The sequence below is a fragment of the Cololabis saira genome, chromosome 17 (genome assembly GCF_033807715.1).
Source record: "Cololabis saira isolate AMF1-May2022 chromosome 17, fColSai1.1, whole genome shotgun sequence".
Lineage (NCBI taxonomy): Eukaryota > Metazoa > Chordata > Actinopteri > Beloniformes > Belonidae > Cololabis > Cololabis saira.
In genome coordinates this window covers 32,872,194-32,898,217 of record NC_084603.1, presented here as the reverse complement: position 1 = coordinate 32,898,217, position 26,024 = coordinate 32,872,194, and the positions used below count along the sequence as shown (strand labels likewise).

Here is a 26,024-nt window from a genome sequence, read left to right as displayed (position 1 = left end):
CTCTGATTGGCTGGAACACGAGCTCTCCTTGTGATGTAGCTGGAGATGGAAACAGAGCGGAGCTACTTAGAGACACTCAGAACAAAATCCAAGAGAGCAGCAGCATCAATATAGAGAAGCATATAAATACTGTATTTTTATGTTATTTTTTTCTTGCCTTACTATCAGATATTTGAGTTACAATAACCTCAGTTTATTTCCTAAACCAGTCACCTCTGAGCCAGCAGGGGGATGGGGAAGCTTTGTAAAAATGTACCAACATACAGATTCCTTCTCTGAAATAACTTGGCCATATAGACCTAAACTATTTCTATACCAGTATGTTTATTTCTACTGTAAAGTTAAGTGTTTTAACATGGGTGTTTATTACACCACAGCCTCATAGTCATGATAAGTTACCGAACTTAAACAATTAATACGACTAACTAGGGATGGGAATTGATAAGATTTTTCCAATTCTGATTCCATTTTCGATTCTGTTTAACGATTGGATTCTTTAATGATTCTCTTATCGATTCTCATTTGGAAAAAAGGAGAACAAACAGGTCGATTAGCATCAACTTTGTTTTATATCTTTGAACAAAAAAATACAAGTGAGGTCAACAGGGAGGTCTTAAGACGCTTGTTTTGAAAATAAATATAAAATAATAATAATAAAATAAATATTCTTCTGCAGAAATTAACTAAATACAACAAATGATTCTGTGGCCATTACACAAGAATGTCCAGTAACATGTTCAACATTTTTGCATGTTGCTAGTGTTTCCTCCCTTTGTTGAAATGTCCACATTGCAAGTCCTCCTTGTTTGGTAAAATATAACCAAACTTTCGAGCATTTATGCCGCTTTGTCGCCATGTTTTCCTGCTGGGCGCGAATGCGCACGTTGCCCACTGGAATCGATAAGGGAATCGTTTGCAAAAAAGGCAAACGATTCCAAGGAATTGAAACACTGGGAACCGGTTCTCAACAAGAACCGGTTCTCGATTCCCATCCCTACGACTAACATCATCCTTAAAACATTTGGCCTAAAAGAAACGTGTCTGTCGTCGCAAAACAGATCATTCAGAACATCATTGCTAGTGCAATATTTCATGAATTTGTTTTAAATGTATTCATTTCACAGACTGAAATACCCGATGAGAAACATAATGAAAGGATTAGCCTGTGGCAGGTTGCAGTGCGGCGGCACATCCAACACACGGCTTTAGTCTGACTTTCCAAGTGTGTGCAGATGGAAACCTACGTAAATAACATGCTTAGAATATTGGGAATGGCTTCACAAAATCAAAGTCCCCATGTAGTAAATATAGCCAGCTGCCTCAGATGTGATCGTTTTGCGAGGTGACAGATGTTAATTAGAGGAACAGTTAATTTGTCATTTGTCAGGGGGGTTGTGAGCGTCTTCATTTGGGAATCTAGCAGAAGTGTTTAGTGTTTCCTCCAAGACGGCAGCATGCTTACTGTGTGTGAAGATTCTCGCCTCAGTCTCTGAGGATGTTGGGAGTGGAAGGTTTCCACTCAGCAGCGTCACAAACCCTCCATGTCAGTGACTTGAGGCCTCTTAGAAGAGCAAGAAAAGAAATGTGACCTGATGAGTGTAGTAAGAGCCATGTACGCTAGTACATTCATAGCTAAAGGGGTTACGATGAACGTTTTTTTTGTTCTTTTTATTTATGTTTCTATGTCACTTTCTTTTTGTATTCAAGAATGTAAAATCAAACAAGAAAATCTTTACGGATGAACTATAAAGGCTACAAGCTTGCAGGAAGTGAACACCAAAAAGCAACTTGTCCTTGCTTTAGATCATTGTGTTCCATATATTGATTTGGCAAAGGTTTTACATCAGATGCCCTTCCTGACAGGACTTTCCTCATTTATCTGGGCTTCAAACTGACAAAGGACACTGGCCCAAGGACATTTCCACCTCACCCACTGCACCACGGCTGCCAGATATGTTCACGTCACAGTTTCAAATCAAGCCCACTTCAAAATAACTTGACGTTAGTGGTTGAGTTGAGATAATTGACCATATAGTTGTTGGCCAGTTCCAAGATATTTGTTTTGAAAATATATGTTTATATGTACAGTAAATGTATTAGTTAATTTCAAATATATCTGTCTTGGGTTGTTGTCATCTGGCCCTGGTTTCAGAGCCGTCCTTAGAAAGCAGTACCAATAAAAGTGCAGGGGGAAAAAAAGCTGTATAGTTTGCTACCTGGAAAAAATTGGCAGAAGTATGCAAATTGGCCGATTTGTACTGCCGGTTTAAACATTGCTCTTTAGAAGCCTCTGTAAGAACTTTGTGGTACAAAAAGGAGAATAAATCTTGGTAATAAATGTTGAGATGACATTGAATGGATTTCAAGAGTGTTTAGGTCTTCCCTCCATGAATCCAGAGAGATATCCACTATAAAAGTGCAATATTTTGTCAGATTGAAATCAAATTAGTTCGTTTTTGTCTTTGTGTTCTGTTCTCGCTTACTCTGGCATGGAAATGTTATACTTTGTTTAACATTTGTTTGGTAGTCTCTCATGCGTTACTTCTATTTTAATACCAAAGAAATTCTAATATAGAGAAATACTTATTTTAAAGTTTGCAGAAATATAAAGAATAGGACTCTTTGGGAAGGAGTTAAGGAAGTTAATTATTTAGAATTGGAAATTGTCTTAAAAATAAATTGTTAATTTAATTTTTTTTCATATACTTCTAGTGTGCTACCCAACAAATACTTTTGAGCAAGAGCTCAAAAAATTTTGGTGACACCAATGGGAATGACAAATTAAGGGTTAAACACTTTTAACAGCACAAATCACCTTTCTGTCCTTTCTTGGCATATTTAAGTGACATAAATATTTCAAATTAAAGCTCTGTTCACACATGAACGCTGGAGAATGCCTGGACTGGACTCTCTCCAGTTGCCCACACATCACATCTGCACTTCACAGCCGGAGATTCTCCACATGTGATTTGTTTAACGGGAAATAGTCCAAAGAGCATAAACAAGGCCGGGAAGGATGCAGAAAGTATGTTGTTGCATAGTTTTTCTCAAGAGTTACCACGACCTGCATGACTGAGTCTATACCAGCGTATTGCAAAGTTTTACAGCACTTAAATGATGGAATAGGCTTCTTATTAAACTGTAGTAATGACTATTTTCATATTGACATCAGTCTCGTATTCATTTACTGCTCATTATCTGAATATGTCTGATAAATGGAAAGCAGCACACAGGTCAGCAGACAGGAGTATGAAGCAGCACTAGTACACTCGTATACTCCACAGGGGTTATCTGTTGTATTTAAATGTCATTTTCAAGAATTATTACTAAGGAGATAATTGGATAAGCTGAGGGCCACAGTGCATATGTGGAATTAGCTTCAAATCCATGCGTCCAGACAAATAAGGGAAATACTAGTTGGTCATCAGTAGAAAATAACCGATCATGAACAAGAAACCTTATCACCCACCCTTCTGTATGTTTTGTCCAGCCGTGTAGTGCTAGAACATTGTGCATTGTTTCTTCTGAATGTTGGAGATACAGATACGAGTTCACCTTCCAGAAAGCACAAACTATGCTCTGAGGAGCCTTTACGAATTCCTCCAAGGTCAAAGTTAATATCTACTGTCTATTTCAGGGTGGGAGAGGTGAGGGGGGAGCTTCTTTCTGAAAGCACATTCTCATATCTCAGAGTGGAAGTCAATTGAAAAGGACAAAGAATCCATTCACTCAGTCTCCTTTAACCCAATTAAATTAAGTTGTTCTCATGGTGATTGAATGTGCATGTGGATGAGCCACGTGTGGTCTAATCTGTGGGGATTCCTTTAAAAATCCGCCAGACAGAGACATACCAAGGGTTTGTTTTAGTAACTGCTCCTAATCTCTCTAGACCACAGTTGAGGTTCAGAAAAGTATAAAATAAAGTTAATGCTGATTTTTATTTCCCCCTTTTTGTTCCTCTCTGCACCCTAACAGAGTTACTTCACTCTCAGCGCTCTGACTGTTTCATATTTGACTGCAGAACCTTATCTGTATTCATCTTTAAATATCTAAAACTGATTGAAACACCATGCAGCAGAGAATGAGAGTAGCAAGCCAGTGAGCAAGTGTTTAGCAACTAAAAAGACACATTTCTCCATCGAGTGACAGTGGAGCCTAAAAATAGCACTAAAGTGAGAGTGAATGTTGGATTTGCATTTATTAAGTGGAAACTAACATGGCTCCAAATACTTGATCTGCTCGATAGATCTGTAATTCTTTTTCATGACAAATATGAAGTACCTCAAATACCCATGAGCTGCATTTTAAAGCCGCTTTTAGTGTTTTTTTTTCCTACTGATGTCACTTTGCACCTTTCTCTGTGTCTCCCCTTTCCAGGTTTTGGGGTTTGAGGTGGACTCCATCAACTCCGTGCAGTTCTCCAACCACACAGGTACTGACACACACACAGACATGGCTTGTATGTGTCTGGAAGTGTGTGTTCGTGTTGAATGTGCTGTGTGGGAGTGTATGAGTCAGTCAGTGCCTCTGGTGTCGTGACGAGGTTTTTGAGAGTGGTAACAGAGATGGTTGCTGCCAAGCAGCAGGCGCGCTGAGGCAGACAAATTGAAAGATGATAAATTAGGATTTTAGGGCGGTCAGCAATTTTATCAAAGGAGCTCCCAAACGAAGACGTGACTGCGGGGGGACACGCTTCTCACTGTTTCACCAGCTTCCTCTTTCTGTTTGGACGTCTTCTTCTTAGTTCTGTATTTAATAAAAACTTGAAGCAATAATGGCTTTCACTGTGGGATCGAGTTGCTATGAAAAAATATATTATTGACTGAAAGTCAAACAATTTTATATTTAACTACTATTAAATCTTTTGAATGAATGAATGAATGAATGAATGAAAACCTTTATTGTCCCCGTAGGGAGATTCGGTTTGTCAGCCAGCAACAGAACAGTTTAAGAAGAGTTAAAATAAGTTAAAAAGAGTTAAGTTAAAAAAGCAGAGTAGATTAGTTGTTAAAAAGAATAAAAGTCCAGTACATGTGCAAGAGAAAGTAGTGTACAAAAAGTGCAAATGTGCAAAAACACAAGTCCTCAGATCCTCCGCCCCTGTCCGCGATGGTCTGTTGGCAACGCCTGGTTGTGGAGCCTAATGGCCTTTTACTTGCACGGGGCTGAAAACAGTTAAGTTTTAATACAAAATGAAGGTATGAAAATAACCCTTAAAGCTGTTCTACGTAACAATACCACTTCTGAACACCTGGGGGCAGCGCATCACAAGAAAGTTCACGTATTTGCCCCTGCTGTATGAAGTGCACCTCTAGTGAGTGACGTGGTATTACAACATGTGCTGGATAGGGCTGCAACTAACCACTATTTTAATAGTCGACTAGTCACCAACTAATCGGATAATTAGTAAAAAAAATTTAATCTAGTATGATGTTGCTTTAATTATGTGGCAAATGATAATAAACACAAGAAAGATGGCACTAGAGCCCTGCTATAGCGGGACTGTTTTCTTCATCCTGCTCCCGCCCGCATCCGCAAAACTCTGAGAATTCATGCCCGCACGGGGTACGATAATAAGGATGCATTGATTTAGTGTCTTCTCCCGTCCCGCAAGAGAAACGTCCAGACAAATCTATCTGATTTAATGTAACATGATCATTGTGGAGTTTGATGGATAATTGACAGTTCATAGGCACCTGACTGAAAGTTAGATGCAAATCCATCATTGTTTTCGCCTTTCGTGCTGCATCAATTATGATTGAGGTTATAGCAACGAGAGTAGGCCGGAGTGGCTCAAATAATACTAATAAATAACATGAAATAAACAAAGTGAACGAATGAAACTAATTCATTTAACAAATGAAAATAGGCTTAATATCTTACCAAGGTGAGTCCGTTTCATTCAACACTGCGACGTGCTTTCTCTTCAAATGCATTACCGACATGCTCCCGTGAAACGTCTGCTTTGCAAACCTTCCAAGTCATCTTTTTATTCGCCGTATCGAGACTAAAATGCTCCCAAACTTTTGAAGTTTTATTACCTGCAGCTGCAGAGACGCTATCGTGCATGCACGACTCTCAGCAGAGATTGTATTGAGGTGAGACGCCTCACTCGTTGGAAAAACACGACTGGCAACAATTGTCGACAATGGAATTCATTGTCGACAATTTTGATTATAGATTTTTGTCGACAACGTGGACGAATGGTTGCAGCCCTAGTGCCGAACCGTCCCCATTCATCAGGGCAGTATTGTCAGTAGGGCTGGGCGATATATCGAGATTTTAATATATATCGATATATTTTCAAACACGATATGGTACGAGACAATATCGTTTATATCGATTTAAAAAAAAAATAAAAAATTACATTTTTTCTTTTTTTTTTTACATTTTTTTTTTTTAATGATTTTGATATAGCTTATTTTGTGACAAATTGACTTGAATGTTTTATTTGAGATTTGCACAAATGTTTTGTTATTTGCACAACTGTCAACCTCAGTGGAAAAGTCTGCCTGTTACTGTCTACATTGTATTACTTGCACAGTGTATTTTAATTTAATTGTTATGCAGGAAAGGGATATAAGGGATGTTTTATTTTATTCAAGAAGCATTTTTATTCTATATATGCAGGCAGTTTATTTTATTTCATTTGTTTTATACATTTTTATATTGTGCGAAACCCCAATTATGGCACAGAAAAAATATCGATATATATTGAGTATCGCCATTCAGCTAGAAAATATCGAGATATGACTTTTGGTCCGTATCGCCCAGCCCTAATTGTCAGTGCACCGACAAGGGGCTTTTCTCAACAGCAGATCTACTGTACATGTCCCCATGTCATCACAAGTGGCATTGCTACACCCAGGAGCTTTAAATATATATTTAATACCTCAGTCAACGTGAAGCTAATGCCTGTCATGAACCCACTTGGTAATGAAAAATGAACACAAAAAACAACAACACATAACCAGAAAAGCTTTGGGTTGAAACAAGTATCCAGGAACCAGTAAAGCACACCCAACTTCTTCAGACATGTACATATTCAAATTTGAGAAATACATTATTAATCCCTGAGAATAAATTCATTAAATCTATACATATCAGATTCATTTGCTATATTTTTTTTTCTTGTAGTTGAAATATTTGTTTTTCTTTGTTTTATTCAGTAAAAATTAAGTGATAACTTGTTAGCTGAACTTTCCCTATAACCTGAGGTCCCATTTTTTTGTGACGCCTTAGGCTGATATTTTTTCGGGAGACAGTGTTTATAAAGCATCGTTTCACTTTATGGAGCAGTCAGGTCTGTCCTGCTTTGCTATTTTTACAAAAATATTGAGACAGTGTTGCCTGAATCTGCAGCACAACTGACAATGAACGATTTGGAGATTTTTGAATAGTGTCTGCAGCTCACGTCATGAAATCACTTCATTTGAACCAAACTGTAACCTAACTCTGGCTCAGTAAATGTGCTTAAAGTCACATATTTAAAGTATGGTATGCTTCACCAGCTGATCAATAGACATTTATCCCTGATATGATAATTATAATTGGGGAGCAAATATCAGAACCAATTGAAAAGTGAAATGTGAACATTTAAAATTGTCAGTAAATTTATGTTAAGCAGGTTAACAAAATAATGAATTTATGTAAGTTTTACCAGAGGGACGCTTGTTGCAGCAATGATATTCCTTAGAAACTTGGAGTGGTGATGCATCCTGCCACTGAATGGCTCGGGGGGGCTCTGTATCATTCCTCTGTGTCATGTTTATCCTAATATTTTGATCTAATTGCAGTCTGATGAGTAATCTGCTCTGTCTTGGCCCTGTCTTGAACTGACGGGTGGCCTCAGCTGATGTTGTTATTATTACTAGCTGGACCAGCCGAGTGCTGTGAAAACAAATGATTTATTCAGCTGTTGGTTCAGCAGATCCTGGTTGTATTCAGAATCAGAAAGTCCCGCGTCAACGCCATTCCAGCAAAGTTTTGGCTTTCAGCTTAAATCAGAAAATCCTCCTGAAAATGATCCAAACCATTTACCATTTACTACTATAATTGTCGTTATAATTATGGTATTGACTTCACTACACTTAAATATTTGCAAGTGTCTCCTTGTAGTTATTATTTCTTTTAGGAAGAAAATGACTGGAAAAAAACAAAAACAAATCCAAAAATGAAAATTTGATCACAGCAAAATTTCAGGAAAAAAAATAGTAGAGAGGGGAAAGCAAGGATGAAAAGTTTACAGAGAAAGGGGTTTAAACTTAAAGTTAACTCTCAAGCAAGAAAAGACCAGTTGTTTGACATTTGATAGGTCAGAATCGATTTTTTTGTTTGTTTTATTTTTGCTGGAATATAGTTTCAAAATCTTAGATGGATGGAAATTAAAAAATGTAAGAGTGACAGATTGTGATGTTGCAGACTGTGTATAAATATAACTGTAGGTGCTGTGAAGGATGGATGTGGCTGTGTGGGCGAGCTGAGGGAATGTAGCAGCACCAGATGCTGCAGTTTCCATTTGCACTCTCGTGTTTGTTTCACCGTAGTACACGATCACCTTAATAGGATTTCATTCCAGAAAGCTTTGATTTACTTAAAAAAACCTCAACATCTACTGTGACCTGTCCAGGAATGTTTCAGCTCACTGGTTAAAAAGTTAAAAGTGAAGTCCCTTCAGAAACTAGGACGTGTCAAGTTTAACACTAAAGGCGACACCGTTGAAATGCCACTGCACATGCGGCGCAGCTGAAATCTCAGTGCTGCATAAAACCCTTTCAAATGACCTTACTGGTCAGCAGGATGACACCTGCGTTAGGTGTATTTGTCTTTGTTGGTTTTGATGGTGGGTTAGATAAAGACATTTTTTATTTATGTTACCTTAGGAACACATATATCACATCAGGAGTATCTCAGCTGCCCTGAAACAAATGTTTCCTCTAAACATGCAGAATGTGAGCTCCATAAATCTTAGGTCAATTGAAACCTAAGGAATGAAAAATCACTCACATCTCCAGTGAGAATTAATGGAAATGACCTTTGCATATGAATGACAGAGACCGGAGCGCTAACTTAATCAGATCTTGTGTGTTGGAAAGCAGGATTTGCAATTTCTTCATGGAGAGGGTGTAATTTGGTGTGACATATTGAAGGAGACGTTTGCATCTGAAATGGAATATGAACAGAGAGAGAAAGAGAGACGGAAGCAGAAATGAATCAAGAGGCTGCAGATGAGTGAGAGAAAGATGGAGCGAGTGAAGGCGGGGAAGCGACGCAACAGCGAGCAGCAGCAGGCGCTGGAATTGCGACAGCAGCGTATGATGACGTCAGAAGAAGCTCTTATCTGTAGGCATGCCTTGGTTTTTTTCCCTCTCACACACACACGACGCTACTCTGAACGCTCATCTCTCTATTTTTCATAGCCCCTTTGGCTTTCTCTGGGCTTGTTGCTTAGCAACCAGATTCTCCCTTCCAGTGACCTGGCTGTGACTCACCTGGATCATCATCCTGCAGCAAACATGTCATAAGCAGACAAACGTGTGCTCAGCCACTCTAACAGGGGGCTCACGACACATAAATGTACGTCCATGTTTGTATATATGTGCTCTGTGACCCACAACAACACACAGACGACACAAGAGGCGCTGCGTCCTCCCTGTCCCCGATTCACCAGATCACACACACTCACTGCAGACTGCAGGAAAGCAGCTCGACGTTCACGCAGTTTTCTTCTATGTACCTTTAACCCTTGTGCTCTCTTTGGGTCAAGGGAGGGTGAAGGGAGAAAAGAAGGAAGGAAGGAAGAGAGAAAAGATGGAAGGAAGGAAAGAAGGAAGTAAGGAAGAAAGGAGAAAAGAAGGAAGGAAGTAGGAAAGGGAGGAAGGAAGGGAGAAAAGATGGAAGGGAGGAAAGAAGGGAAAAAAGATGGAAAGAAGGGAGAAAAGAAGGAAAGAAGTAGGGAAGGGAGAAAAGATGGAAGGAAGGAAGAAAGGAGAAAAGAAGGAAGGAATTAGGAAAGGGAGGAAGGAAGGGAGAAAAGATGGAAAGGAGAAAAGAAGGAAGGAAGTAGGAAAGGGAGGAAGGAAGTAGGAAAGGGAGGAAGGAAGTAGGAAAGGGAGGAAGGAAAGGAGAAAAGATGGAAGGAATGAAAGAAGGAAGTAAGGAAGAAAGGAGAAAAGAAGGAAGGAAGTAGGAAAGGAGGGAAGGAAGGGAGAAAAAAAGGAAAGAAGGAAGTAAAGATGGAAGGAAGAGAGAAAGGAAGGAAAGAAGGGAGAAAAGGAAAGAAGGGAGGGAGGAACGGGGAAAATAAAGAAAGAAGGAAGGAAAAGCAAAGAAAGTAATAAAGGAACGAATGACGAAAGGGAGGTAGGAAGAAAAAGGAGTAAAGTGGGTAAAAAAGGAGGAAAAGAGGAAAGGAAGAAGGAAGGAGAGAGCATGGCAGGAGGAAAGAAGGATAGAAGAATTGGGTCATTTTGACCCAAAGACAGCACAAGGGTTAAGTAAAATCACTTAAAATAAAGCAAAAGGTTTATTCATTGTGTCTTATTAGTTATCGTAATTTACAGAGAAATTATTAAACAATACAGTCCCATCCATTCCTGACTGTTAGAGCTGTATTTATGTACCGGTAATGTCAATTGTTATAACAAGTAGCATAGTCCAGTAAAACAAACAGATTGAATCCCTCGTTGTGAGGATGTAGGAGGGAGTTGGTGTGCAAGATAAAAGTTAATAGACAAGTCACAAACAAAAAAAACCTGCTACGAGACAGACAATAAAAAAAGAGTTGATGGCGACGATAACAGCATCCATATATGGAGAGTAAAGAAAGTTCAGCTCAGGATTTGAGGTCTATAAGCCTTATGTCACATGCTGTATAAATAATGTTGATAATGTTGTCGTGATATTAGCTGTCCCTTACATACTGCTGTTTATCTTGTGCTACAACTCACCATAGCTTGCTTCTGTGTTCCCATAATCCTCCTCTCCTGCAGGTTACTCTCATTGGAGAGGCCAGGTGTTGACAGCAGACGAGCTGCATGTCCTGTACGAGGGAATCAAACTGAACAACGTTCACCAGTATGACTACGTTCTAACAGGTGGATATCCGTCTCTCACCTCCACACACACTCTTTCCTCCACCACAGTCAGGAGAGTTGGATACAAGTATCTGATGATATTTGAATCACTGAGAGATGAGTTTCATTGAAATAAAAGTTGTACTATTCCCAGCAGACTGCTTACATTTTAAACTGGACGGTAGTTTGCAGCTGGACTTTGTCCTTTAATCAGATCTCGGGGATCTATATGAGCAGCGTACGATAATTCGGTAAAGTCTGGTTCTACGTTCTACGCTGCGTTCAAGTGCATGCATTTCCCAAATATCAAATATACTATAATTTGATAATTTATTTTTTGGTTGATTTAAGTATTATTGAAGTACATTTTCTGTCCATCACAGAGTATATATGTTATATGTGATATTTTATGCGGCGCACATGCGTCAGTAGACTAGAGCTGCTTTGCTGATGGTTTTATTATAAAACAGGTAAATACAGATTTATGAGGGAGGATAATCTGAAAATAGTTCACGTCTATGTTTTTTTTGTTTCTGTGTCATGTATTCAGGGTATACCAGGGACACCTCCTTCTTGGAGATGGTGGTGGACATTGTTCAGGAACTAAAGAGAGCCAATCCTAACCTGGTTTATGGTGAGTGACTCTTCAATGTATTATAGGACTCGGATGCAGAGATTTTTCTGCAATCACTTGCTGTACTTTTCTTTTGCACACTGTAACAAAAAAACTATGTCTATTAGGGCTGGGCGATATATCGAGATTTTAATATATATCGATATATTTTCAAACACGATATGGTACGAGACAATATCGTTTATATCGATTTATTTTAATTTTTTTAATTTTATTTTATTTTATTTTTTTTTAATGATTTTGATATAGCTTATTTTGTGACAAATTGACTTGAATGTTTTATTTGAGATTTGCACAAATGTTTTGTTATTTGCACAACTGTCAACCTCAGTGGAAAAGTCTGCCTGTTACTGTCTACATTGTATTAATTGCACAGTGTATTTTAATTTAATTGTTATGCAGGAAAGGGATATTTGTTTTATTTTATTCAAGAAGCATTTTTATTCTATATATGCAGGCAGTTTATTTTTATTTCATTTGTTTTACACATTTTGATATTGTGCAGACCTCTGTTAATAAAAGGAACCTGCAAAGCACGAGGCTTTGTATTAAAACTGACTGTTTTTTTAAGGGTTTGCCTCAGAAAAAAATTAAGCTAACAGAGATGCTATGCTATAATGCTTTGGAGGAAACCCCAATTATGGCACAGAAAAAATATCAATATATATCGAGTATCGCCATTCATCTAGAAAATATCGAGATATGACTTTTGGTCCATATCGCCCAGCCCTAATGTCTATAGAGGATGCTCAGTATCTACTGGCTATTCTGTACTCACAATTCTTGAAGTGAAAACAGCTACTGAATGCTCCATTACATTCACCTAAGATTATGTGTTTGTGGCAGCTATTACCTGCTTTAGATGAAAGCAGAGGTTGCTGGAAGTAGTGAGAGCAGATGTTGAGAGGGGATTAGAGATGCAGACTTGTACAGCTGGTTTACTTTTACATTATAGGAAGAGTAACTGAGTTTTAATGTAACTATTCAGTGATAACTCAGTATGAATAGTACCTGAATTCATGTAGTAGCAGGATTGAGAGGATCCATTTCTTTCTGTGTGCAACTCCGTGGATGTCTGTCAGTTAGTAGCTGCAAGGATTTTCATTTCATGTGTCACCAGTCAGCTTCACTCAGGTCAGGATTGTTGTAGTTTTGCCTGTAAACACTGTACTGACGGAGAAAGTGAAGATTTACTATCACTGCTCAAAACTGGAAGCAACCAGAGGCTGTTGGCTCGATTTTATTTACTTCCAAGCACGTCCTGTATGGGCAGGAGCTTCGTTAAACATGGCACTGAGACCATGTAGCACGTCACTTCACATTTCTTTACTATTATTTGTTGGTTGGATAATGGAGAGAGTTATGAGATGGCACTATTGGCTGACAGTCCATGAGGCAAGAAAAACGTGTTGGAAGTTTGTTGTGTCCTTACAAGTTAATGTTAAGGTTTCATCTCTTTCCAACATGCAAGTGTGGTCAGCGACAAGTTCCCGAACCCACAATCTGTCCGGCAATCACCAGAACTTAGACTGAAGTCATTTAAAAGCTCTAATAGCCAAAGAGACCGATATTTCTGACTGTTTACCACCACACTTTCCATGTTTCCTTGAGCTATGCGAGTGTCGTGCTCGATGATCTGCAGTCTAGCTCCACCCTCTGGACAAACACTTTTATATTCACTAACACGGAGCAACATCAGATATAAAATAACAAATGAGCCTGATTTCTCTCCCCCTGATAGCATCGTTGTGTGGGGTTTAATAAAAAGTGCCCCCTTTACAAATGGTCTTTAGTTTCACTCTCTCAAGGCATCTAAAATGAATAATGGAGGTATTTCTGTGGGTCTGTTGGCTGCAGTCTTTGTACCCACTAACAGATTTCCAAATCCGGTTTCATGCCTCCCATCACTGCACCGTTTATGTAACGCTGTGTTTTTCAAGGGTATGCAGTTCTGGGATGTCTGTGACTCTGACTGCGTCTTTGTCTTTGCAGTGTGTGACCCCGTCCTCGGTGATCATGGATCCATGGTGAGCTTCTGGACAACTGCACACATCTGCTGTAGCTGGAGTTATGTTTGTGTTTGTTGTGCTCTTCGAGAAGAACGCATTTGCTTTTAATGTGTGTGGGAGGCGTTTAGTGTTCTTATCTTTGTTCCCGTTTAAATAAATGTGTGCACTTTGTTATGTTGCTGTTCGGGGGTGTTGTACAAGGCTTAGTTCTAAGACAGATGGATTATTGTGATCTGACAGAGTTACATCCACACTGCGTGTGTGTGTCTGTGTGTGTCTGGGGTGCGTATGCATCACACTGTGAGATTTCAGGGATTAAGATAATTTAGTGTTCATAAATTGATACTGTGAAAACAAAGATCACAGAAAAGAAGTAACTGGGCCCACTCTTGAATGCAGTGTTAATCTTCGGAGCTCCATTTGTGCATTTTCATCGTGTTATGCAGCTTTAAACTGTTTCTTTTCCACAGTATGTTCCTCAGAATCTTTATCCAGTCTACAAGAACAAGGTGGTTCCTGTTGCCGACATTATAACTCCCAACCAGTTCGAGGCTGAGTAAGTCTTTTACCTAAAATCACCTTTTCTTATTGGTGAATTTTGATTTAGTTTTGTTTGGTCCAATAAAAGACACATCACAGTTTTTCTGCACGAGAAGCAAAGCATGAACACAAACCATCTTTATATAATGCCACTATTGTTGCTATCTAATCCCTCCACTTTGTGATCTCAAAAATATGCTCTAACCTCCTCAGTTACAGTATCTTATTTTATTTTTTTATGTCCTGATCTGGTCAACTTTAATTTGAAAATACGCCAAAATAAAATGTCAGGTATGGAACTGTAAAGGACTGATTTCCTCCTTGGTCCTTTAAGCCGGAACACTGAAATCAGTAATCTAGAACTATGTTTGTTTGCCTTTGGCCTTATTGAGTTTATTTGGGTGACATTATGTCTCTAGTGGAAATGATTTAAATAATAAGTCTTTATTGTTGCAGACTGTTACCGTCCAATTATCAAATCCAGGTTCATAGCTCTCCGTCTGCTCACGTTTTTGAATACATGGGTTTGACACGATTTCCCAAAAAGTGTCAAATATGAATATAAAATAACTCTCAAACCCTTTTAACTTTTGGCTCCCTTGATAAAAGAGATAGCATATTAAGTCTTTCAACAAAGACATCTATGTTTACGTCAAAGTGTTGTGCTTATATTTTGATAATATAACCAGATGAATAGGTGAAAAGTATTTATTATTAATTGTTTGTTTGCTTGTGTTTTAGATTATTGACCGGGAAAAACATCACCACAGAAAAAGATGCTGTGGAGGTAACAGAAATGTTCTCTTGCATGATTTCTTTGCTAAACTAAACAGCTGCTTCAGGGTTTAACTGTGTGCGTTTGTGGCTGTAGGTGATGGACCTTCTCCACGCCATGGGCCCAGACACGGTGGTCATCACCTCCTCCGACCTCCCTCCCAGACTGGGAGACCGCTTCCTCGTGTGCCTGGGCAGCCAGCGTCACGGTAGGTGGGACAAGTGTGCCCTATGGCAGTGGTCCCCAACCCCCGGTCATTTGGTCCCGGGCCGCACAGAAAGAAAAAATAATTTCTGTAGCCCCGACTGATGGTTGACTCTCAAACTGATGGTTCACAATGTTTTTATTCCTTGGATGTGAATACACTGCAAACACACCGTAAGAGCTATAAAGGAATAAAATAAAATAGAGTTAGTCTTTCTAGATTCATATAAGTTTAATTTAACTTAAATACAGACCGACACTGCTGCTTGCTCAGTCGGTAATTACAACTACCGTTAACAACAACACATGAGTAACCATGGCAACCAAACTCAATATGTACATAAATACGGCATAATATTTGAAAAGAAAACAAATCCTTATCAGCCAGGTGCTTTTTGTGTCAGTTAGGCTCCACTTTAGCATTCCTGACACTCGTTTAGTCTTTCAGACACACTTTCTACTGCCGTTAAACTTTAACCGTTAAAGTCCGAAGCGCCGGTCTCGGCGAGACGCCTTCAAAATAAAAGCGCTAAATGTCTCCTTAATATATAACAAATAAATAAAAGCCTGGCTTTAAATAACGTTAATGAGAAAACAAACACATTTATAGAAATACTCATATTAAAGGTAATTTACAATTTCCATTATTTTATTTTATTTTTTCAAAAATTTGGTATTATTATTATTATTATTATTTTTATTATTACTATAGAGAAAATAACACAGTTTTTAATGCCGATCTTGTCATTTTATTTAGTTTTTATCAGCTACACCTTTAGATTGGGCTGTGAAAATATTGTCAGACATTAAACCGGTCCGCGGTGCAGAAAAGGTTGGGGACCACTGTCCTACGGGACTGATTCTGACACCAGTTTTCATTGAGGGTAAACAAACCACAAAAGAGCTAAACATGCTTCTGCTCTGCTGCTCAGTCCGTCCAGACGGCAGCAGGACAACGCAGAGAGTTCGGATAGAAGTTCCCAAGGTGGATGCCGTCTTCGTAGGAACCGGAGATCTGTTTGCTGCTATGCTGCTGGCGTGGACCCATCACTACCCTAACGACCTAAAGGTACACGCAGACATGCAGCAATTAAGGTGAAAACATGCTGAATCATCAAGCAAAATGATCTGATTTGACTGTTCTGTTGTTCAGATGGCTTGTGAGAAGACTTTTTCAGTGATGCACCATGTCATCCAGAGGACCATATCTTACGCTCACGGTAGGAAAAAGAGAACTGGCTCAAACACAATGCCACTTTTTCCACTAGCACCTACTCGGCTCTACTCATCTCAGCTCATCTTGGCTCAGCCTGGTTTATTTTCCATAACAATTCCGCACCTGGATCAGAATTAGGAGGTTGGAGTGAAGCTGCTGTGACGTATTTGATTGTGTGATGTAAATGAAGAAGACAACAACACTAAAGATGTAGAACCTGGAGGAGATGATAGATGTGCTGCTGGGTCTGTGGTTTGTGTTTGATATCAAGTTAAAAAATGAGAGTGACAGAAACTTCAAGCAGCAATGCTTTTAAATTTTTTTTAGTTTGAGCAGCTATGAAGTGACAGAGCTCCTGGTAGATTTGGTCGTTCCTTATCACCGTCTACATCCCTTTTTAATTCTCTCCTCAGCACCAGGTTTATGAACATCTGCACCTCAGAGTTGGATCATGAAACAGACTTTTGCGCTATCACTCCCAGTTGAATAAAATGGACATGAAGCCGTCAAAGTCGTTCTTTCGCTGATGTCACATCCTGACTCAGATGTCTGACTCCAACCCCCCGACCAATCGGTGGTCTGTAGTGTGATGATGTCAGATACAGCCGACTCAGCCGCTTAGAACCTCGGCAGAATAGATAGAGAACAAATTTCTACTCAGCACGTTAGACCCCTAGTGGAAAAGAACCAAAACGAGTGGAGGCGAGCCGAGCCGGGCTGAGTAGGTGCTAGTAGAAAAGTGCCATAAAACTGTTTAGAAGACGGGTTATTACATCTGTAACAACCATTGCCTGCAAGGGCCCGGTGGTGCGTCCTAAATATCTATACCATAATTGGTTTGTTTTCATGTGTGTCCCTTCCCCACGCCCCCGTCCATCTCTCCCTCAGAGCTGGCAGGTCCGGGTCGGAGGCCGAGTCCCCCCCAGCTGGAGCTGAGGATGGTTCAGAGTAAAGCAGACATAGAGGACCCCGCTATAGTAGCCGAGGCCACCATCATATCCTAACATCCCCGGCCCATTAGACTCATGCTAACCTCGTCCTCTTCACCCATCAGTCTCAGCAAATCCTGTATCTGCAAATCTCTCATCATTGTAAATCTTGACTGCCATCATCTTAACTTCTGCACCTCATCCTCCAGATTCCTTAAACACCTGAGTATTGTAACCCCTTTAGCCCGTTACCTTTAGTCCTTTAGCCCTGTAAGTCCTCAGTGTCAGAACCCCTAACTCCCAATCTCTGTGACCCCGACCCTCTCTGGGAACCAGAGCCACAGATAGACCTGAAGTTCGGTCTGGTTGGACTACGACTGTCTTTTATAAGTGCTGCTTTTTAGAAAAGCTGCAGCATTTTCAGCGTTAATTCTCAATTTCAGTGTTGCACTTATCCTTAGGTAGATTCCACAAGCACAAGGCGTAAACTGCCACACATTCAGACCAATCTTCTCTCGCTTGGCCTCTGCAGGAATGTAGGAGGAAGTGTGCCGTCACCGCTCTAACCACACACAACCTGGTCCCGTCCTAGATCTCCACCACGCGGTTCAAATGTCTAATGTAGCGTTGAAAATCAAAAACCGACCAAATTAATGGAAACTTCTCCGCTGATCTCTGACAGCGTTTTCCTCGCTAGTTCCCAGTCGGCAGGATTGCAACGCTAACGTTGATGCTTCTGTCTACAACGATCAAACCCTGTTTATCTATGGCTCTGGCCTTCGCTATTTTGACCCCCTCCCAGTCTTACAGCAGTGATGTAATGGTGACCAAGTCTAACCCCCAAAAAAACATAAAGGAAAAAAAAAAGCGCACAATGTATAGTTGATGTATAGATGTTGTACTATAACTGTATTGGATCATCTGTATGATATCTTGGATCTGATCTGTCTGTTGGACCATTGTGTTGCTACTGTACTACAGACCACATGCACTTCAACATCACTCTCAGCAGAGACATTTGGGCTGGTTGTGGCACTCCTGAGAGCAGCGGTGGCTCCAGCCGTCACTCGTTAGGAATCCTCCGATAATTGTACCGTGTAGTTGAACTTTCATCATAACACAACATAGAGAAGAAAAAGAAGAGGCGCCCTTGAGTTGTCTGAGCTACCCCCGGCCGATCGGCTTCCTCAGTGTCAAAACCAACCCAAATTAAATGTGGCCGCTCCCGGCCCAGCTCTGGCCCAGAACCCTAGATCTGTGAGCTGCGCCGCTGATTTCAGTGCAGGCCTCGGAAAGTCGTGAATATTCCCTCCCACATAAGGCTGGGCGATTTTGGACAAAAATAAAATCCAGATTTTTTTTCTCTGAAAACCAGATTTTCGATTTCGATTTTTTTTGGTAAAACTACAAAAGACAATGGAATAAATTGTTTCAAATATTTTATCTTTATTTTTAAAGAAAAATAGCAAACAAATTTCCATATTGGGAATGAAGTGCAATTGAAAGATACTGTAAATCCTCCTGTAGATGCATTTCTCTCCTCCCCCTAAACGTGTTCGCTTCACTTCACACTCCACTGTGGTTAGAAAGACAAAAAAACTAATCTAGAAGGTCAAAGTTTGACGTGATGCTATGAATTGAGATGATGGCTTTTGTTTTGTTTTTGTTTGTTTGTATGAAATAACAAAAGTTATCAATGGTTTTATAGTAAAGCAAATGCTGTCTGTGAACGCAGAGCCAACAAGTCTTTTGTGCATTAATGTTACCAGTTTTAAACAGGTAACACAATGCTTGAACCCTCCGAAGTTAAGCCATATTCATGAAATAAATAGCATTGTCTTTCCTAAGAAAATAAACATTTGATTCACAATTGACTTCAAGGAAGTAACGCTGGTCTTAAAATGTTGGTCTCCTGTTGGAAAGTTTATACTTTTCTTTGTAAATGGTCCTCGTGGCATTAAAGTGGTTTTCCACAGTGGAGTGTGATGAGAAACGGACGAGGAGGCGACGGCGACAGCGACCAGGGCACTGACACGTTGGCATGTGCCTTAGCCCACTGCTCTACCAGGGCTCTAAGAAAAAGAGAATTTTAACATCTGTAAGCCAATGTCTCCCCAAGATACACCCCCACCCCCGAATATATTCTTATAAAGTGTTGGACAACACGGCAGTTCAAAACCAGTGTTGGCAGCATGAAACAAAAGAGAGAAGGCAAACTTCCAGATGTTGTCAGAGTTGGATGTAGGGTTCTGGGACCCGTGTGATTCTGTGCTGCTGTTTTGTACTGTGACACTGCCTTAGGAAACCAACATCTTAACAGCACGTTACTGCTCACTGACGGACAGTCGGAGGGGGGAGGGAAGGAAACATGAGATGTCTTAAATATTGGTACTTTTTGATGATGATTTTCTGTTTTACATTTGACCTGAAACCAAGAAGAAAATGAGAAGGCAGAGGCCGGACGCTACGGAGGCCTATGAGGACAAAAGTACCATTTCTACTGATTCATTTTGTTCCCACTCTGTATTTGTAACTTGAGAACTGATTTAGAATTTTAAAAGAAATACAATTTTATTATTTTATTCTAAACTGTAATTTAGTTTATTTTCCTGAAAGAAACAATTCTCAGATATGTACTAATATCAGTGATTTATGCATGAGACCAAATTAGGGACGTGATTATACTGACATGTGAACATTTATGAAAAAATAAGATCATCTGGAATGGAAAAAGAAATTTTTTTTGTTTTTTTTAAAGGTGAAAATGTCATTTTTTCACTAAAAGAATAGAGATTATTCCTGCAAAGAGCCCATTTTAAGAGAAAAGAAAAATCTGTTGTCAAGTCATAAATACAAAAGAACAACCAGGCTAACTAGACTTTAAAAAAAGGATCAGTAGAATAGGATTTATCCTCCCATGCCTTTTTGGGGTTATGTTTGTCTTTTTGCTCATAAAATAACGTTTTTGATTGGGTGTACAATATTTTTTTTTTCTTCTTCATTTTTCCTCCATTATTGCATTGTTTAAATTAATCAATTAATTATTTAGTTAAAAAAAAATGACATAAAATGATTCAAATACTTAGACAAAATTTCCAATTCTTCTCCTTTATTCCTAGTTAAGAATTCAAAATAAAAAAACTAACATTTTGAACCATATTAAATCAAGAAAACCAGTAGATCTTAAGCCTTGTCCTGAATAAATTAATTAAAACTTCATTAAAACTGATGTGCATTACAAATAGATCTTCACACAACTGAACTTAATTAGTTTTTGCTCTCCAATTTCAAATGATCAGACGGATAAAGATCTGATCTTAGCGCTCTTAAAACCAATCGTTGCTATTGATTTTTGTACTGATACGTTCATATTGTGCTGCTGCGGCACAGATTGTCATATCAAAAACAGACTGCGGTGTGTGTGTGTGTGTGCCAAGCGTCTTCAGCTCTGCTTTCATCAACATGTGTGGTATCCTCTTCTTCCTCTGCTGTATTCTGGGTCAATATGTGTCTACCTGTCGAGTCTGTGTGTGGGAGAGTGTGTGTGTGTGTGTGTGTGTGTGTCTTTTAAGGTCACAGGGTTTTGTGTGTATGTGTGCACATGTGATATTTGAAAATCCTTGAAGAGCAAGGCTAACTCAAGTGATGTTGAAGAGGAAAAAATACAAAGCTGAGTGTTTTTGTCAGGAGGAGAGGCGTGAGGAAGAGGACTAGCATTCTGTGACATTGTGCAGTCCCTCCCTTTCCCCTAAACTGGACCTAAACGTTACCTTCCCTCGCCACCCTCTCTTTCTTGGTGTCACTCACCCTCGCTCAAACATCCACCCGCATCCCTGTGGTGCCCTTTGTTGTGCCTGTTTTTACACCCTGGCCTCGATATGTGTGTGTGTGTGTGTGTGTGTTAGAAATGTGATCTCCCTCCTGTGTAAGTGGTGGCTAATGTCCATCCGTGTTTCCACGCCGCTCTCATTTCCATGTGCTTACTGTGTGTTTAGTGATGCAGCTTGTTCCGGCTGGTTTAACCAAACCACTGGATTCAGCAGCTGTGTTTCAGTCGTATGACTGCGTCTTTAGAAGCTGTCCAACGTGACCTCCAACATAACTACCATATGTTTTCAATAATGATGGTTTAGTAGTGCTACTAGCCGTTTTCACGTAGGACAAAGTGTCAGTTACTTTGATCAGCTGGTGTCTGGGTCACGCTGGCTCATCACTGCTCCATTTTGAGGGCTGTGATGGACAACAGCAGGAATCTTTTTATTTTCTGTTTATTTCAGGTTTACATGAACGGTTATCTATAGATGTTTGGAGTTTGCATCAGGTTTATTCCATTTACCTGTTGATGTCAACTCAGTACCTGAGCCAAGACCAGCATGTGTTCGGTGTTGAAATGTGATTCTCAAGGAGTAGTGTAGCCAGTGTGGGCGAGAAAAGAAGAAAAATCAATAAAAATAGAATGTGCCTCTTTGGAAATCTTCAGAAATCCATGTTGCAGCTTTGAGCGTCCGTAAGACTACGTTCACACTGCAGTTCCCAAGTGACCCAAATCCGATTTTTTGCTCATATGTGACTCAGAACTGATTTGTTTATGACAGTGTGAACAGCACAAGTCACATGGAATCTGATCTTTTCAGATCAGATTCAGGTCGCTTCCATATATGGTTCTAAATCGGATACAGGTCTGATGTTTTGCAATGCGACCTCAGTGTGAACAGCCAGGTCGGAATTAATGCGACTTTGACGTCACTTGAGGGCGACCGTTGTCATAATACTGCGCTGGCGGGGGCGGGAGTCACTCGGAAGCGATCGGAAAAGGTCAAGACAAACATGGAGGAGAGCGGCGACGGAGCTAATCAGTGGAGGGACAGTGAGGTCTTGGACCTTATAAGTATTTGGGGGGACACTACTATACAAGCTAAATTAGAGGGGTCTTATGATCCCACCACTCCTGACTCCGAGTCTGCATCCACACACACCTCTCTACAGACGAGGCAGCCAGCGCTCCACAAAAAGCCATTATTAAAAATGCGGCTTACTTTCTCCTCCTTCTCCTCTTCATTAACACTTTCTCACAGTTTCGTCGGCTTCCAACAACTTAAAAATATACCCATGTACGCTCACTTCTGTTGCCTCCATGTTTACCGCCGTATGACGGCGTGCTGCGTGTGACGTCTTTGTTATTGTTCCTCTGCGCATGCGGGTCAGTTCAGGGCCGCGATGCGTTCACACTCCAGTCTGATATAGGACACATTTTAAAAGATAATGTGAACAGCCACACAAAAAAATCGGATATGGGAAAAAATTGAGCATTAAGGCCTGCAGTGTGAACGTAGTCTAAAAGTCCGAACCTGAGACGGTTGGCTTTGATTCCAGCGTCAGACACGATCTTGTCATGACTCGTGTTTCACCGGCCCAGTTTGTTAAACAAAGCACTGGTTAGACGAGTCCAAATGATGACACAGGGTTCCTCGTTCACTTCTGGGCTCCACAAGTCCTCTGACAGTGTGGATCCAGTCCCCAGTGTGATGTTTTTACAGGCTGACTGCAGGAGCTGTAGCGCATGCTAAGAGAAATAAGTGACATTTTTCATATCACAATGATAGAAATCAAGCGTCAAACAACAGTCATATCATCCTGGGATTATTAATTTAACAAAATAAATCAAAAGGCACAAGTTGTGTTGTTTGAACCAGTTCTAGGCGGATGTGAGTCCAGCTGTCTCCTGACTGCTAAACCAGACCGGATCATCATCCCTCCACCGCCGTGCTCCACAGTCGGTGCCGGGTTTGTGGCTTCTGGTCAAACATCTTCAATTTGACAAGACGTTTTGTGGCTTTTTTCAGGTGCAGTTTAGTGGACGTAAACCATGTTTTATTTTTAGAGACGACCTTTCCCAAAAAAAGCCCCAGCCAGGTTTTCATACTAGTGACACGTATTATCAATATTAACAGGAGAGTAAATGGAATTCTGACCCGCTGGCTTGAAAACTGCTGCGTTCAGGTTTTCTGTTTGTAGTGTTGAGCTGGGCTTCCACATGGCCTTTTCCTTCATGCCCGCCGTTCTCCCTGTTTCTGTCCCTTCACACCCTCGTCTCTCTCTCATGCTGTCGTGGATCTCGTCCTGTCTTCATGCTCATCATTTTGGTCACTAAACAGCTCAGTAGCTGCTGCTCCTACTGCTCTACTGGCTGAAGCGATGCGGGTCTCGGACCGTGGTCCTCTCCTCTCCTCCTGAATCACAGTTGCAGCTCCAACATGTGCTTTTGTTTGTTTGTTTGTTTGTTATGTTTCTCCCCATTCACAGTGGCCAAAACAAAATACAAAACAAAACGAGGAAATGTAATAATCATTGTTTGGTAACTGTTTTTAGTGCTGTTTTTTGAGCGTTAAAAGTATTTTCTAACATGTTACAATAAAAGATTGTAGTGTACAAATTCACATTTATAAAATATATAAATATATATATATAGATATATATGAGAAATGTATGTTCTAATGCAATAAAGTGAGATTAAGAATTCTGAAAACTAGATTGAAGCGGGGTCATATTTATTGTCTTTCCGACATCATTTCTGTGTTTCAGCTTTAGATTTATGCTCATATTTTCTAGTGGACATAAGAAAATGATGACACTGGAGGACAAAACAGTTTAATCATTTTGAACCAGGAATGCTTGACTGGAAAGCTGCTGGACTACTTTTTCCGGGGAGAACGGGAGGTCCGGTTCATTTCCTGTAAGGCTTTTGGTAAGACACCACAGACGGATTCACGGTCCTGCCAATAAAGACTGTTGAACATCTTAAATCAGTGCTTCCCCACTGGTGCAGCTTCAGGACCCACCGTTCCCCCATTGATGATGAGCCGCCACCCAAATCCAGGGAACCCTTAAGTTTCTCACATTCATGAAAAGATGGTGCAGTTTAAACCTCAGATTGTACAGATCTCTCAGTAACTTCATTGCACAAACATAAAAAAGTGCAAAAAGTAGTAGTTTCAAAAGGACATGTGTTGCTCCAGCTGTGAGCTTGGCTTCTACCTGAGGAAGAGGAGGAAGAGGAAGATCCCCCCCCACCCACTGAAGATGGGACTCCCCCCACTCTTTAGGGCTGTTGTCTGGACGGTATGACTGATTAACGTCGTGTAAACGCCCCCTGGCTCTGATTGGAGGAGGGGAGCGGTGCATGCCCACTGCAAGTGGTGCCAAAAAAGCAGATTTGTTTCTTAAATCACCTTGTTTATGTAATATCTGAAAATAATGTTAATTTCAGCAATTGTGACAAAAATACACTTAGCAACCGTAAGAAATAGTTATAGGTTCTGGCTGAATGTCACACCACAAAATGGAAACACAACAGATGAATTGTCTCCTTTATGTGAAATGTATGTGGTTATGTGACACTAGATTGAGAGCTGGTTTAGAGGACGGCGTTTACGACAGGTAGGCCGCTGCGTGCGGCTCCCGCTCCACCTCGCAGCAGCTGACGTTTACGCAGATCTGGTAGATCTGAGGTCACACACGGCCTGCCAGCTGTCGCTGGCGCCGTCGTAGCGATCCACGTTGGTGCACGACTGCGAGTTCTGGAAGCCTCCCACCACGTACAGCTGCTCCTCCAGCACGGCCATGCCCAAGTCTCTGCGGGGGTGAAGCATGGGGGCCGCCGTGCACCAGTGCTTGGATACGGGGTCGTAGGCGGAGACGGTGGACACGTCATTGGTGCCGTCCCGCAGTGGTGTCAATTCAGTGGAAGGTAAGGTATGGCAAGGTTAGGAGTCAGAACTGAACTAGAGTATCAATCAACACGTCCAGCAAATACTCATCACAGAAGTTTATGTAGCTTATCTGTGTGGTTAAGAAAATTGGAACTTTTTCAAATGCAGTCTCGCTCACTGAAAAAACTCAAAATCTTACCAGGAATGTTTGTCTTATTTTAGTTAAAATGTCTAATTTTTAGTCAAAAAATCTCATTACACTTAAAACAAGAGTCATCACCAGAAAAATAACTTGTTATTTGACAATTTTCACCTGTTTCAAGTACATTTTCACTTGAAATAAGTAGAAAAATCTGCCAGTGGGACAAGATTTATCTTCTCATTACAAGCAAAAAAATCTTGTTCCACTGGCAGATTTTTCCACTTATTTTAAGTGAAAATCTACATGAAACAGGTGAAAATTGTTGTTTTTGAGTCTTTTTTTTGACTAAAAATTAGACATTTTAACTAGAAATAAGACAAATATTCTTGTTAAGATTTTGAGTTTTTGCAGTGTGTAATAACTAGTGAAATCGATCATGTTGTTCTGATTTGCATTTTTAGTTATTCTATATGTATTAAGTAATAGAATAATCAATACAAATGGACACAGAGTAATTCCATAAATGTATTTAAAAAACAAACATTTACATTTCCCTTGAAGCCAAGGTGTGGCGGCTGCCATACCTTGCCATACCCAATTGACGCCCCTGCCGTCCCGGCCTCCAGCCTGGGAGCGAGAAGAAACACCTCATTTACATCCCTGGTCCTCGAGAGCAGCTGTCCAGCAGGTTTAAGATGTTTATCTGCATCAACACCCCTGATTCTAATTGACGGTCGTCAGCTTGTCATCAAGAGCTGTACGTCTATGTTGATGACCAGTGTTGGGAATAA

General features: G+C 40.3%; 1 protein-coding gene across 1 annotated transcript in view; it reads left to right on the top strand.

Annotated features, from left to right (window-relative positions):
• LOC133463206 (pyridoxal kinase-like) overlaps positions 1 to 23,886 on the top strand; it is a 28,960-nt gene extending 5,074 nt beyond the window's left edge. Inside the window, exons 2-11 of the mRNA XM_061744591.1 lie at positions 4,378 to 4,432; positions 10,992 to 11,096; positions 11,626 to 11,709; positions 13,702 to 13,736; positions 14,189 to 14,274; positions 15,000 to 15,045; positions 15,130 to 15,241; positions 16,170 to 16,306; positions 16,391 to 16,457; positions 17,342 to 23,886. Of these exons, the coding sequence (XP_061600575.1) occupies positions 4,378 to 4,432; positions 10,992 to 11,096; positions 11,626 to 11,709; positions 13,702 to 13,736; positions 14,189 to 14,274; positions 15,000 to 15,045; positions 15,130 to 15,241; positions 16,170 to 16,306; positions 16,391 to 16,457; positions 17,342 to 17,457 (843 nt within the window). The 3' untranslated portion in view covers positions 17,458 to 23,886. The remainder of the gene's footprint in view (positions 1 to 4,377; positions 4,433 to 10,991; positions 11,097 to 11,625; positions 11,710 to 13,701; positions 13,737 to 14,188; positions 14,275 to 14,999; positions 15,046 to 15,129; positions 15,242 to 16,169; positions 16,307 to 16,390; positions 16,458 to 17,341) is intronic.
• Positions 23,887 to 26,024: the final 2,138 nt, after the last annotated feature.